This window comes from Aureococcus anophagefferens (assembly GCF_000186865.1).
Source record: "Aureococcus anophagefferens unplaced genomic scaffold AURANscaffold_3, whole genome shotgun sequence".
Lineage (NCBI taxonomy): Eukaryota > Pelagophyceae > Pelagomonadales > Pelagomonadaceae > Aureococcus > Aureococcus anophagefferens.
Genome location: NW_008705563.1, coordinates 63,165 through 75,580, shown reverse-complemented (window position 1 = coordinate 75,580; position 12,416 = coordinate 63,165). Strand labels below are relative to the sequence as shown.

Here is a 12,416-nt window from a genome sequence, read left to right as displayed (position 1 = left end):
TGCAGGCCCGTCTCGATCCAGTCGCCGTCCGCGTCCTGCCACGCGCTCACCTTGCCGCCGAGCACGTCGCGGGCCTCGTAGACCGTGGGCTCGTGGCCCGCGTCGCTCAGGTACTTGGCGCACGAGAGGCCGCTGAGGCCGCCGCCGATGATCGCGACCTTCTTCTTCTGCGGCGCCGGCGCGTAGAGCTCGTTCGGGAAGCGGTCGCTGAGCGTCGACGCCTCGCGGTAGGGGATCGTGTCCTCGACGTTGGGCTTCGCGAAGTCCTTCATGACCGTCGTCGCGCGGCTCGACCGCGCGGCCGGCGCGGGCAGGCGACTGCGGCTCCCGACGAGGGCGCCGGCGACCGCCGCCAGGGACAGGCAGACGAGGCGCGCCATCGTTCTAGAACCGCGGCTCGACGCTGCTGCAGCTCGGTGACGACGAGGATGGCGTAAAAAGCTCCGTCCTTCAAGGTCCAGCTCAGCTCGTGCAAAATTCGTCGCCGCCGGCCTCGAGCGGGCTGATGCGTGACACGCGCGAGCGGTCTGGGGAGGCGTCCTGGTTGCCCGCGGTCCACCCGCGAGCCGACGGCGGGAGCGGCTGGCTGCCTGGGAATTCGCGTCGGACCGCGCGCGGTCCCGCGGCGCGCGCGCGGCCACACCACCGACCCTCGTCCGTCGGATCTCCTACACGCAACGCCCCAAAAGCAGAGCTCGACTCCCAGCGCACCCACGGCTCGCAGGCCGCCGGCCGCCGACGGCCAATGGAGCGGGCTTTGCAAGAAGAAATCTGCCGCTGGGGCATCAGCGATGGGCTGAGAGCGTGGCCAGCGTGAAACTCGACGCGGGCGCGTGACCGATCGCGATTTTGACGCCATTTACACAGTAACGATGGCCGGCGTGCTGGCCTACGAGAACCTCCTGGACCACGGCGCCTGCGGCGACTTCTTCCTCGACGACGACAACCTGAGCCCGCGGCCCCACTCCCAGTCCATGGACGAGTCGAGCGTGCCCGAGTCCGTGGGCGTCTTCGAGGGCCCGGAGAAGACGCTCGAGGTCTGCTTCCTGCCCGGCGTCGGCCGGGAGCGCGGCTGCCGGGACCTAACAAGGGCGCAGCTCGACACTATGCTTACGGAGGCGCGGTGCACGATATTGAGCCACATCTCCAACGCCCACCTCGACGCCTACGTGCTCAGCGAGTCGTCGCTCTTCGTCTACCCCTTCAAGGTCGTCATCAAGACCTGCGGGCGGACGACGCTGCTCCGGTGCGTGCGGCCCCTGGTGGACGCGGCGACCAAGGCCGCGGAGTTCGGCGGCCTGGGCCTGAAGCTCGAGTGGGTGGGCTACTCGCGGAAGAACTACGCCTTCCCCGACGAGCAGCCGAGCCCGCACACGTCCTTCGGGGAGGAGCTGGCGTACTTAAGAGCGCACCGCGACGTCGAGAAGGACGCCGACGAGGACGGCGGCCTGGACCGGTCCGTCGGCGGCGCGGCGGCCGCGGCGGCCTTCGACGGCCAGGGCTACGTGCTGGGCCCCATCACGGGCGACCACTGGTTCGTCTACGTCGCGGACCAGTGCGAGCGGCCCGCGGCGTCGGCGACGGAGCGGACGATCAACATCATGATGTTCGACCTCGGCGAGGACGTCCGCGACGCCTTCTACCTCAAGCCCGGCGAGAAGGGCGACCTGCGGTCCGCGGCGCGCGCCATGACGGCGCGGTCGGGCTTGGGGGCGTTGATCCCGTCGTCGTCCCACCTCGACGACCACGCGTTCGCGCCGTGCGGCTATTCGATGAACGCGTTGTGCTTCGAGTCCTATACCACGGTCCACGTGACGCCCGAGGCGTCGTGCTCCTACGCGTCCTTCGAGACGAACACGGCGTTGAAGGGCTACGCGTCCCTGGTGAAGAACGTCCTCGCCGTCTTCAAGCCGAAGAAAGTCGTGCTGACGCTCTTCGCCGACGAGGCGGGTTTGGCGGAGCTCCCGAAGCACGCGACGTTCGACGGGCTGCCCAAGCTGGACATCAACCCGCTGGGCACGTACCACCGCAACGACCTGAGCCTGCTCCACGTCGAGCACGACTGCGTCTGCATGATGGCCAACTACTCGCTCCACGACAAGAACAGCCCGCACAAGCGGCGCGACTCGCCCTACCGCGACGTCGACCGCGCGGGCCACGTCGGCTCGCTCCAATGACACCCGCCACGCGCGTCATCGGTCCTCTCCCCGCGCGGCGCGCGTGTCGGAGCCGCTTCCGCGCCTCCGAGTGTAAGCGTTGCCCCGCTCTAAGCCGCGAGTGGAGGCAACCAAACCGGGTGCGGTGCATCTGGGCACCGGCGCCGGCCTAGGCGGAGGGCAGCGGGCCGCGCGGTCGGCGCGTAGACGTCGGAGAAGTGGCCGAGGCCGAGCTGGCCGTCCGTTTGGCGCCGAAGTGCAACTTGATGTCAATTTATCCGAGATGCCGTCGATTTTCATTTCTGCCACGACAGAGGTGATAACCCTGCCTTCCAAACGCCGCCGCCGCCAGCGCACTTGCAAGCACCGCCAGCGCACGTGCATGATCCGCCGCAGCCTCCTCGTCCTCGCCACGATCCGCAGAAGCATGGGCTACTACCGCGCCGACGGCGTGCGCATCACCCACGACCCCTACGCCGCCGGCATGGCGGAGAAGTACGGCGCGCCCGGCCAGACGGACAACGAGGGCTTCGACCCCTACGCGGACAGCGTCGGGCCGGGCATCTACGGCGGCAGCGTCAAGCGCGACGCGCTCGGGCAGGTCGTCGTCGGCCGCCAGTACCAGAACCACAACCCGCGCCCGGGACCGGTCTACAGCGGCGGCGGCTACACGCCGACGTGCCAGAAGCTCGGCGACGCCGCCGCGCTGCGCGCCTGGCTCACCAAGTACCCGGACCTCGTCAACGACGTGTCCACGGGCGGCGCGCAGCCGCTCCACAACTGCGGCATGAGCCGGAAGAACCAGGCGCAGGTCGACTTGCTCGTCGCCTTCGGCGGCGACGTCGAGGCCGTCGACACCTACGGCTACACGCCCCTGCACCGCATGGCGTCGAACAATTTGGCCGTGGGCGCGAAGCTGCTCCTCGAGGCCGGCGCCGACCCGAACTTCCGCGGCGGGAGCGGCGAGACCGCGCGCGCCGTGGCCAAGCAGTCGCGCGCGCTCGACGTGCTCAAGGTCCTCGACGCCTTCGGCGCGTCCCGGAAGCCCGTGAACGTGGCGCGACTCGTCGTCGACGCCGCGGGCGCCGAGGACGTCCGCGGCGAGTACGTCGCCGCGCCGGCCTCGGAGATCCCGCCGGGCTTCGGCAAAGTCTGCCGCGCGCAGGGCTGGGACACGGCGAAGATGTGGGCCCAGCTCAACGCCGGCGCGACCTGGTTCAAGCACGCCAACGGCGCCTACGTCTACCACAACCAGGCCGACGGCGAGTGGTGGATCGACGCGCCCGACGGCAACGGCGTCTACAAGGCCCCGGGCCCGGCCCACGCGCCGCCGGCCAACGGCTACGCGCTCCTCGGCGACCACGCGCCGGCCCCGTCCCTCCGCATCTACCGCGCCTAGGCCGCGCGCCTTACCTCGGCTTCTTCCCCCGCGTCTTGTGCCTCGGCGGCGGCGCTCCCGCCAGGCCGCCGCGGGCGCGAGCGGCGGCTCGTCGTCGAGGCCCAGGTCGTCCCAGCCGATGAGCTTCAGGAACTCCTCCGTCGAGCAGTCGCCGCCGCCGGCCTCCGGGCTCCAGTATTTCTCGTAGACCTCCCGGTCCGCGCGCCGCGTCTCCTCCGTCTCCACGAACTCGGGGTCGAAGGGCTCGTCGGGGTCCGGCGGCTTGTCCTTGCCCGCGGCCTTCCTCGCCCGCTGGCGCCGCCGGTTCCGGTTGGAGATGCGGTAGATGTCCTCGAGCGTCTCCGGGATCTTGAAGTTCTCGATGTCCGAGCCCGAGTCCGAGTCGTCGGGCTCGTCGGGCGAGTCGGACTCGCCCTCGGGGTAGAGCACGGACGTCGGCGTCTCGTACTGGCCCGGCACGGAGCCCGGGTAGACGTTCAACTCGTTCTGCGGCGTGAGCCAGCCCGCGCGCGCGTAGAGCTCCGGCGCCGAGAGCACGGGGCTCGGCGCGTGCCGGCCGGCCGCGCGCGGATCCGAGGCCGGCGGCGCCGGCGCGGCCGGCGGCAGCGGCGCGAAGGTGAACGGCGACGCCGACGCGCGGAGCTGCGAGATCGCCGGCGGCGTCGGGGAGACGGTCGTCTTCGGCGCCGAAACCGCCGGCGCCGCTGGGGCGGTCGCGGGCGGCGCCGGCGGCCGCGGCGGCGGCGGCGGCGGCGTCGCCGGCTCCGGCGGCGGCTCCGCCTTGCTCTCCAACACGCCGACCTCGCGGCCGGCGTCTCGCATGTGCGGCCGCCGCCGACGAGCGCCGAAGGCGTTCGAATCAGCAGAGCACTGCCCGACGTGGGGCAGCGTCGGCTTCTCCCAAATCAAGTACGATGGGTTGCCGCGAAATGCGCTTCTAGAGGCGCGATGATGGTGTCGTCCCTGGACCCCATCGACGTCGTGCTGTCCTGGGGCGGGTCGGCGACGTCGCAGCAGCGCGCGGCGCGGCTCCTCAAGAACTATCGCGCCGACCTCCACCGCGAGATGGCGACCTGGCGGTCGACGGCCGCGGCCCTGGCCGCCGAGGGCGACCGCCTCGAGGAGCTGCGCCTGTCGCAGGAGGTGAAGCTCGTGCGCTGGGGCCTCGCGTCCGTCGCGCCCGCGTTCAGTGCCCTCGGCGACGCGCGCGCGCGGCGCGCGAGATTGCAGCGCGACATGGCCGCCGCGGCGTTCGCGGCGTTGGAGGCGCGCGCGGGCGAGGCGCTGGCCGTCGGCGCGGGGCCCGGCGACGTCGTCGAGGCGCAGGCCTTCACGGGCCGGAGCCCCGGCGACGTGCTCGGGGCCTGGGAGCCGCTCGTCGACGCGCGGCGCCGGCTCGACGCGTGCGAGGCCGAGGTCGAGGATCAAGCGGCGGCGGTCCGCGCGCTGCAGCCGGTCATCGAGCGGCGGTCCGGCCCGCGGCGGCGGGAGACCGTGGCCGCGGCCGCCGGCGCCCTCGCGCGCGGCGACGCGGCATCGCGCGAGGCCGCGGAGCTCGACGTCGAGGGCGCGCTGCTCGACCAGCGCGAGCGCGAGGGGCGGCTCCTCGCGCGCTGGCTCGACAAGGTGCGGGGCCAGCCCATCACGCCGCGCGAGATCGTCGGCTTCGCCAACTACTTCGCGGAGCACGCGCTCCGGAGCTTCGCGGTGCCCCCGGAGTCGGAGCGGGCGCTCCGGTCGCGCGCGGCGCGCCTCGCGCACCGGAGGGCGACGCGGCGCCTGCTCGTGCCGCCGAACCGGCGGCCCCAGCTCGAGGCGCGGGACGCGCGCTACCGGGAGCGGCGGGCCCTGGCGCGCGCGGCCGTCGTCCTGGACGACCGGGACGCCGCGGCCGCGGCGGTGGGCGTCGGCGACTGTGTGGAAATCAACCAGTGAGCTGGGACGTCGGGGCCAAACTTCAGAATTCTCTAGCTCAGTCAAATCGAAGTCGATTTGGCTGATTTTTGGACGAATCGATTGCTCTCGTCGAGTTCTCGAAGCACAGCCGAAGAGTCTGGTCCGAACCGTTCGATTACGCGCACATTGAAGTCGGGTTGAAGATTTGATTTCCACACAGGTCGGCGACGGCGCGATGCTCGGCCCCTACGCGGCCGCGGCCGCGGCCCTGGCGCGCCTCGACGACGCCGACGCGGCGCCGGCGGCCCTCGTGGAGACGCTCCTCGACGCCGCGCGCGAGCTCCACGCGGAGTGCGGGCGCTTGCGCCAAACCGGTCGCTCGGCGGCGACGAGCTGCTGGGTTTGTTGGTCTACGTGCTGGCGACGCGCGACGCGCCGGCGGAGCCCCACGTCGCGCTCTACCTCTGCCGCGTCTACGGCGTCGGCGACGCGCTCCTCGAGGACCGGCGGAGCGAGGCGCTCTACTTCCTCACGGCCCTCGAGGCCGCGGTATCGGGCGTCGCGCGCCTCGGCGGCGACGCGTCGCCGAAACCCGTCGACGCCGGCGACGAGTGCGCCGGCGGCGGCGACGACCTCGACTTTGGCTACCTCGAGGTCGACGACGACGCCGCGGACGGCGACGGGCGGGACGCGGCGCTCCGCGACCTCGGCTCGTGGATCGGCACGCACGCGGCCCTCGAGGACACGCTCGACCTGCTGCGCGACGAGGGGTGGATGGCCTAGGCTTCGCCTCCTTAGTCGTCGGCCTCGGGCAACGAGGGGTGGATGGCCGAGGCAGCTTCTTAGTCCTCGCCCTCGGGCGGCAGCGTGGGCATGGGCGGCCGGAGGTCGTAGGTCACGAGCGGCAGGGACAGCTCCTCGTGGATGTCGCGCGGCCGCAGCGACCGGAGCGACGGCGCGTGGCAGACGGCCGGCCGCGCGCGCAGGTTGACGATGTCCGGCACGGGCGCGTCGCGCAGCGAGAAGTAGGGCTTCTCCGAGGGGACGTGGACGAGGCCCGCGTTGACCCGGAAGCTCGCCTTCTCGCGGTCGTCCAGCGGCTCGAGCGTCGGCAGCCCCATGGACGGCACGCCGCCGCCCCGCGACGCGTGCGTGTAGGACGTCTTCTTCCAGCGGCTGTGCGTCGACCGCTCGGAGTAGATCGTGTCCGTGTGGATCATGCAGTGGTCGACCATGGCCTTCTGGCGGAGCGTCTGCGGGCACGAGAAGGGCCGCTTGCTGTCGACGACCGCGCGCCGCGCGTCGTGGTAGAGCTGGACGCGCTCCAGAGCCTCCACCGCGGGGATGCCGTAGAGGCGGCCGAGGACGAACGCGCAGACCATGCCCGCGCGGCCGTGGCCGAGGCGACTGTAGACGTAGACCGCGACGCCCGCGCGGATCTCGCGCTCGATGGCCTCGCACAAACGCAGGACGCGCGCCTCCTCGCCGCAGTGGCCCTCGCGTATGGGTAGGCGGTAGGTCCGCAGCCGGTGGGGCAGCATCTTCAGCGCGCGCTTCGACCGGTCGACGTTGTGCATCGTCATGCGCTCCTTCGCCAACGCGATGAAGTAGTCGCGCTCCGCCTGCTCGTGGCGCATGTCGTTGACGTGGTAGCGCGGGCAGACCTTGACCTCCTGCTTGGCGATGTAGTACGCCGTGTTCGCCTTCACCAAGACGCCGCTCTCGCGGACGTGGACCTTGTCGAGCGCGGCCTGCATGGCGCACGTGCAGCCGCTCAGGGGCGCGTGGTCCTCGTCGTCGTCGTCGTAGTCGTCGCCGTACATGTGGCACGCGTCGTAGGACGCGCGCGGGTCCTGCATGAGCAGCGCGCGGCCCATGGATTCCAATTTCGCCCACTGGTCGCCGAGCTGCTCCTGGTACGCCTCGGCCTCGTCGTCGGGGATGAGGTCCACGAAGGCGCGCACGCCCACGTAGAGGAGCGCCGCGGAGACGCCGCCCATCTCGTTGAGGCCCGTCTCCTCGCCGCGGTTCTGCTTGGAAAGCTTCGCGGGGCCCGCGGGGAACGCGCCCATCAGGAGCTTGCCCGGGATGACCCAGTTGACGCACTCCGCCGGGCCCGCCATGGTCCGCAGCATGGAGTTGAACTTGGTCTTGTCGTGGACGATGCGGCCGGGCCCGCCGGGCCGCCGGACGCTGTGCAGATCCGGGAGCGGCGGCAGCGCGAGGCCCAGCGCCGGGTGCCACGGCGCGTTCGCCGCCGAATCCGTCGTCTCGAAGTCGCGCCAGCCGTCGAGCCCCGCGGCGAGCTCCGCCTCCTGCGCCGGCGTGAGCCGGTCGACGTGCGTCTTGCCCACGGCCTGCCGCTCCCGCAGCGTGCGACAGCCGTCGCGCCAGAGCTGGAAGGCCGCGAGCAGGTTCGCCGCCGCCGTCGCCATGATCGTGTCGCAGATCATCTCTCCCTTCTCCCGGAGCAGCTTCGTGTACTCCTTGAGCTCCTCCAGGGTCTTGAAGTAGACGCGGCCGTCCGTCGTGTAGCCCTGGCGCTTCTCCTCGTCCGTCGTCAGGTACTTGAACTGCGCGTGGATGCGCCGCGTCCGCGCGTAGGCCTCCTCCATGACGCTCGCGTTCAGCGCGTCGTGGCGGAGCTGGAGCCGCTTGCGGCGCCACCACAGATTGATGACCGTCGCCTTGGTCCTCCGCTCCTCGCGCCGCAGGATCCGCGTGACCTCGACCCAGTAGTAGAACATGGCCATGCGCATCTCGCCCGCGTAGCGCCGGTCCGCGGCCGCGACGACGGCCGCGCAGGCGGCCTCGCGCGCCTTGAGAAGCACCTTCAGCCGGTCCCGGGGCCGCACGAGGTGCTCGTCGCGGCAGAGGACCACGGGCTTGGACGCGTCGAGCTCGAGCCGCGGCGGCGCGCGGAATTGCGACGCGTTCCGCGTGACGAAGCCCAAGCGCGCCGCGGCGATGAAGCCCGTCTGCTTCTTGAGCTCGTCGTCGAGGCCCGCGAGGTAGGTCACGCGCTCGTTCTCCGCGGCCTCGCACTCGAAGGCGTAGTTGCCGCTCGCCTCGCCCTGGGACTGGACGCGGTAGAGGTGCTCGCCGCCGTCGCCGACGATGCGCGCGACGCCGGGCACGTCGCCGCGCTTGTACTTCGTCGGCTTGATGTTGCGGTAGGACCGCTTCGGCACGTCCAAGATGACGCCCCAGCGCTCGCGCCGGAGCCGCGACACGGGCGTCGACGAGACGAACCGGGACGCGGACGACCGGCTCGAGTCGTCGTCTTCGTCCTCGGCGCCGACGCGCCGCTTGAAGCGCGCGCGGCCGACGACCGCGGGGGTCTGGTCGTCGTCCCCTTTGGTTTCCGCGCGCGCGCGCTCCCAGAGCTCCTGCTCCTCGAGGTCCTCGCGGTCGCCCTCCTCGGAGACGATGAGCACGACCTCGCCCGCGCGGAAGTCGTGCGCCTCGCCCTCGACGTCGCGCTCGACGTCGCCGACGCAGTAGTTGATCTTGGGCGCTTCCAGACAGGTCGACTTGGCCAGGTCGACGCCGCGTCGTAACAGGTCCTCCTCCGTGAGCTCGGACGTCGAACCGTCCCAGCCGTCGTGGCACAAGTGGCAGCCCGGCGCCTCGAAGCCGACCGTGCCCGCGCGCACGCGCGCCGTCGCGCCCGACGCGTCGGCCTCGGAGATGCCGCGGACGAGGCCGTGGCGGAGGTGGTCGTGCTCCGCGCCGCCCGCGCGCGGCGGGTGCGTGAGCACGAAGCAGCGGCTGCAGAGCGTCTCCGCGCAGGCCTCGCAGCGGCAGACGGCCTCGTCGCGCTCGCACTCCTCGCAGAGCAGGTGGCCCACGCCGACGACCTCCTCGATCTCCGCGTACTTGGCGAAGCGCACGGACGGGTCCAGCGTGCTCGCGACGGCGCCGGTCATCGTATGCGCCTCGAAGTCGTCCTCGTCGCTCTCGCTCTGGGGCGGCGCGTCGCCCATCACGAGGCGCGCCGTCGGAGACAGGGCCATGGCCATCGTCGAGCCGCGGGGCGAAGCGAGGCGCGGGCGGCTACCCAACGAGCACCATCGCGTTGGCTGCCGTGTCGGCGGTGCAGACCTCAAAGTGTATCAAGCGCGCTCGGTGTGCTCTCTCTCGAGTTCGGCGTGCTGAAACGCTCGGCCGCGGCGCCATGCGGAGCGACTACTCCATACGGAAGCAGTCCGGCGGGCGGCTGCAGAGCATGCAGAAGCCGGCCGCGGCGCCGAGCCGGAGCACGTCGCGGCTCCAGTCCCTCGTGACCAAGCCGCCGGCCGCCGCCCCCCTGAAGAAGACCATGCACATGCGGGGCACCTACAAGGTCGGCGGCCGGCCGGCGCGGACCGTGCGCGTGCGCAGCGACGGCGGCAAGTTCCACCCCGACGCCATGTCCGGGGCGCTGGAGCGGCTGACGACGCGCAAGGCCAAGATCCGGCGGACGCGGCAGACGAAGCGGCGGAAGAAGGACTCCATCGAGAGCCGGCTCCAGATCCCGAGCCTCCAGGACTACATGAAGCTCTACCAGCCCCTCGACTCGTCCGTCTGCCCGCCGAGCCTGCTGAACCAGGTCGAGCGGTGCCGCCTGGCGGTGGCCCCCGACGAGGACCGGCTCAGCGGCCGCGCGACGCCCCTCGCGTTCCGCGTGGCCCAGACGCTGGCGTCCCTCAAGCCCGCGGCGCCGGCGACGGTGCTCAAGAAGGCCGTGCTCCAGAAGACCCTGTCGCGCGGCGCGGTCCGCGTCCACAAGGTCCCGAAGCCGCCGCCGCGCGAGACCGAGGGCCGCGCGAGCCCGGCCGAGTCGCCCGCTGCCCGCATGCGGCGGCTCCGCGACGAGCGCATCGCCGAGGACGACGCGCTCGACGAGGACGACGAGGACGACGACGACGAGACGAACTTCGAGAGCTTCCGGGAGGAGGCGTCCTTCGACGAGGGCGACGAGGACGGCGGCGACGACGACGGCGGCGGCGACGACGACTCCGTCGTCGTCACGAAAGAGGCGTCGCTGCAGCAGCCGTCCCTGGCGTCGACCTACGCGAATCTAGATCTGTCCCAGCCGTCCCTCGGCGAGTCGTCGCCGTCGAGCGTCTACGGCTTCTACGCGACCGTCGACCGCCTCGGCGGGTCGCGCGCGTCGTCCGCGTCGTCGTCGTCGTCGTCGCGGTCGACGCCGCGGCGGCGGCGGCGGGGCGGCCCGAGGTCCCACGAGGCCGACCTCGACCGGCGCTACGTCTTCGCGGAGTGGGACGAGCCCGACTTCCCCTTGACGTGGGGCGGCTCGTCCGCGCGGAAGACGCCGCGGCAGATCCTGACCCAGGGCGACCAGGAGGACAAGCAGCGCAACCTGCTCCAGTGGCTCCGGGTCCACGGCAAGGCCGAGGGCCTCGAGGCGGACCTCAAGTGGCTGCGCATGCTCCAGTTCTGGTTCGCCGCCCTCGACGAGGACGGCTCCGGCGGCATCTCCATCGCGGAGCTCGAGCAGTCGCTCACGGCCATCGGCCTCGTGCGGTCCCACGAGGAGCTCGTGAACCTCGTCGCGGAGTACGACAGCGACGGCACGGGCAACCTGGGCTTCCGCGAGTTCGTCGAGGTCCTCGTCAACGTGTCCGAGACGCCGAGCAACCCCATCGCGCGCTTCTTCGACGCGACGTCGTCGCTCGGCGAGCCCACGGAGCTGAGCTTCCCGTCGCTCTGCGTGTCCTACGCGCGGAAGCGCCAGATGCAGCAGATGCTCGACACCGCGAAATCGGACGAGCACAACGCGCGGTCCAAGGAGCGCGAGCTCAAGGAGCAGATCCGCATCAAGGAGGAGCGCGAGCGCCTCGTGCTGAAGAAGGCGTCGGAGCGGGCCCACCGCCTCGCCAAGGCGGCGAACATCCTCGGTCTCGTGGAGGCGCCGTCGACGCCCCGCGCGGACCCGGGCCAGGGGCTGTAACGCGGCGCGGACCTCGGCCGTCCCGGGGCTCGAAAGGGGGGTTGTTACCAGACGGGCGGCGGCGCCTAGTCCGACGTCTTCTGGGGGAGCTTCTCGCCCTCCCAGTTCTTCCACTCCATGCCGTTGGGCGCCTGGCGGTTCTCGCCGTCCTCGTAGTCCGTCTTGCCGACCTCGCCCCAGTTCGTCGAGAGCACGGTGCCGCCGGACGTCTGGAAGCTCTTGTTCATCGCGCGCCGCGTCTCGGGCGTCGCCTTGCCGTAGATGTCCTGGAAGAGCTTGTTCAGCGCCTCCTCGCCCTCGGGCTTGTCCTTCTCGAGCTCCGCCTCCATCTCCTTCTCGAGCTGGTGCCAGTCGCGCTTGCCCGCGTAGGGCGTCGCCGTCGACGTCGTGCTCGCCGGCGCGGGCTTGAACGTCGGCGGCTTCTTCTTCGGCTCGCCGATGAGGTCGCCCTTGAGGAGCTCGTTCCAGTTGAAGGCGTCCTTCTTCTTCAGCTTGACGTCGATCTTCGTGCTAAAGTACTTGACCTTGCACTCGGCGGGCACGACGGGGTCGTAGAGCTCGCCGCTGATGACCGTCATTTCGGACTTGCCGCCGTCGCGCTTCAGCTTGCAGATGAGCGTCGTTTCGGTGATGACGATCTCCGCGTCCTCCTCCTTGACGTTCTTCGCGAGGAGCGTGATCGTCAGGTGGGAGTTGGTCTGGTAGTACTGGTACTTCACGTCGCAGGGCACGACCTTGACGCCGCTCTCGTCCGCGGGCGCGGTCGCGATGGGCGCCGCGGGGACGATCGGCACGTCCTCCTCCTCCTCCTCCTCGCTGTCGCTGTCCTCGTCCTCGATCTCCGCCTCGCACTTGCGCGCCCACATCGCGTACTTGCGCGTCGCCGCGGCCGCGGCGTCCGCGCCGAGGAGCTTGAGGCCCTTCTGGAAGCTGTCCAGCGCCGTCTCGAACTCGTCGAGGTGGAAGCAGGCCAGGCCCTTGCGGTAGAGCGCCGGCTCGCAGGCGCCGT

General features: G+C 71.4%; 4 protein-coding genes across 4 annotated transcripts in view; 2 read left to right on the top strand and 2 right to left on the bottom strand.

Moving 5' to 3' along the window:
* Positions 1 to 380, bottom strand: part of AURANDRAFT_70771 (hypothetical protein) — a gene marked incomplete at both ends in the record, with an annotated part of 1,910 nt that extends 1,530 nt beyond the window's left edge. Inside the window, one exon of the mRNA XM_009035333.1 lies at positions 51 to 380. Coding sequence (XP_009033581.1) covers positions 51 to 380 — 330 coding nt within the window. The remainder of the gene's footprint in view (positions 1 to 50) is intronic.
* A 594-nt stretch (positions 381 to 974) lies between these two features.
* Positions 975 to 2,177, top strand: AURANDRAFT_21325 (hypothetical protein; the record flags this gene model as incomplete). Its single annotated transcript, XM_009035863.1, has 2 exons — positions 975 to 1,418; positions 1,500 to 2,177. The coding sequence occupies 2 exons, from the start codon at positions 975 to 977 to the stop codon at positions 2,175 to 2,177; spliced, it is 1,122 nt and encodes a 373-aa protein (XP_009034111.1).
* Positions 2,178 to 10,897: 8,720 nt separating this feature from the next.
* On the top strand, positions 10,898 to 11,068 carry AURANDRAFT_9213 (hypothetical protein; the record flags this gene model as incomplete). Its single annotated transcript, XM_009035322.1, has 1 exon — positions 10,898 to 11,068. A coding segment is annotated over one exon (171 nt), but the record flags the coding sequence as incomplete, so codon positions are not given.
* Positions 11,069 to 11,472: 404 nt separating this feature from the next.
* The window catches only part of AURANDRAFT_21458 (hypothetical protein), a gene marked incomplete at both ends in the record, with an annotated part of 2,713 nt that continues 1,769 nt past the window's right edge, over positions 11,473 to 12,416 (bottom strand). The window contains one exon of the mRNA XM_009035332.1: positions 11,473 to 12,153. Within this exon, the coding sequence (XP_009033580.1) occupies positions 11,473 to 12,153 (681 nt within the window). The remainder of the gene's footprint in view (positions 12,154 to 12,416) is intronic.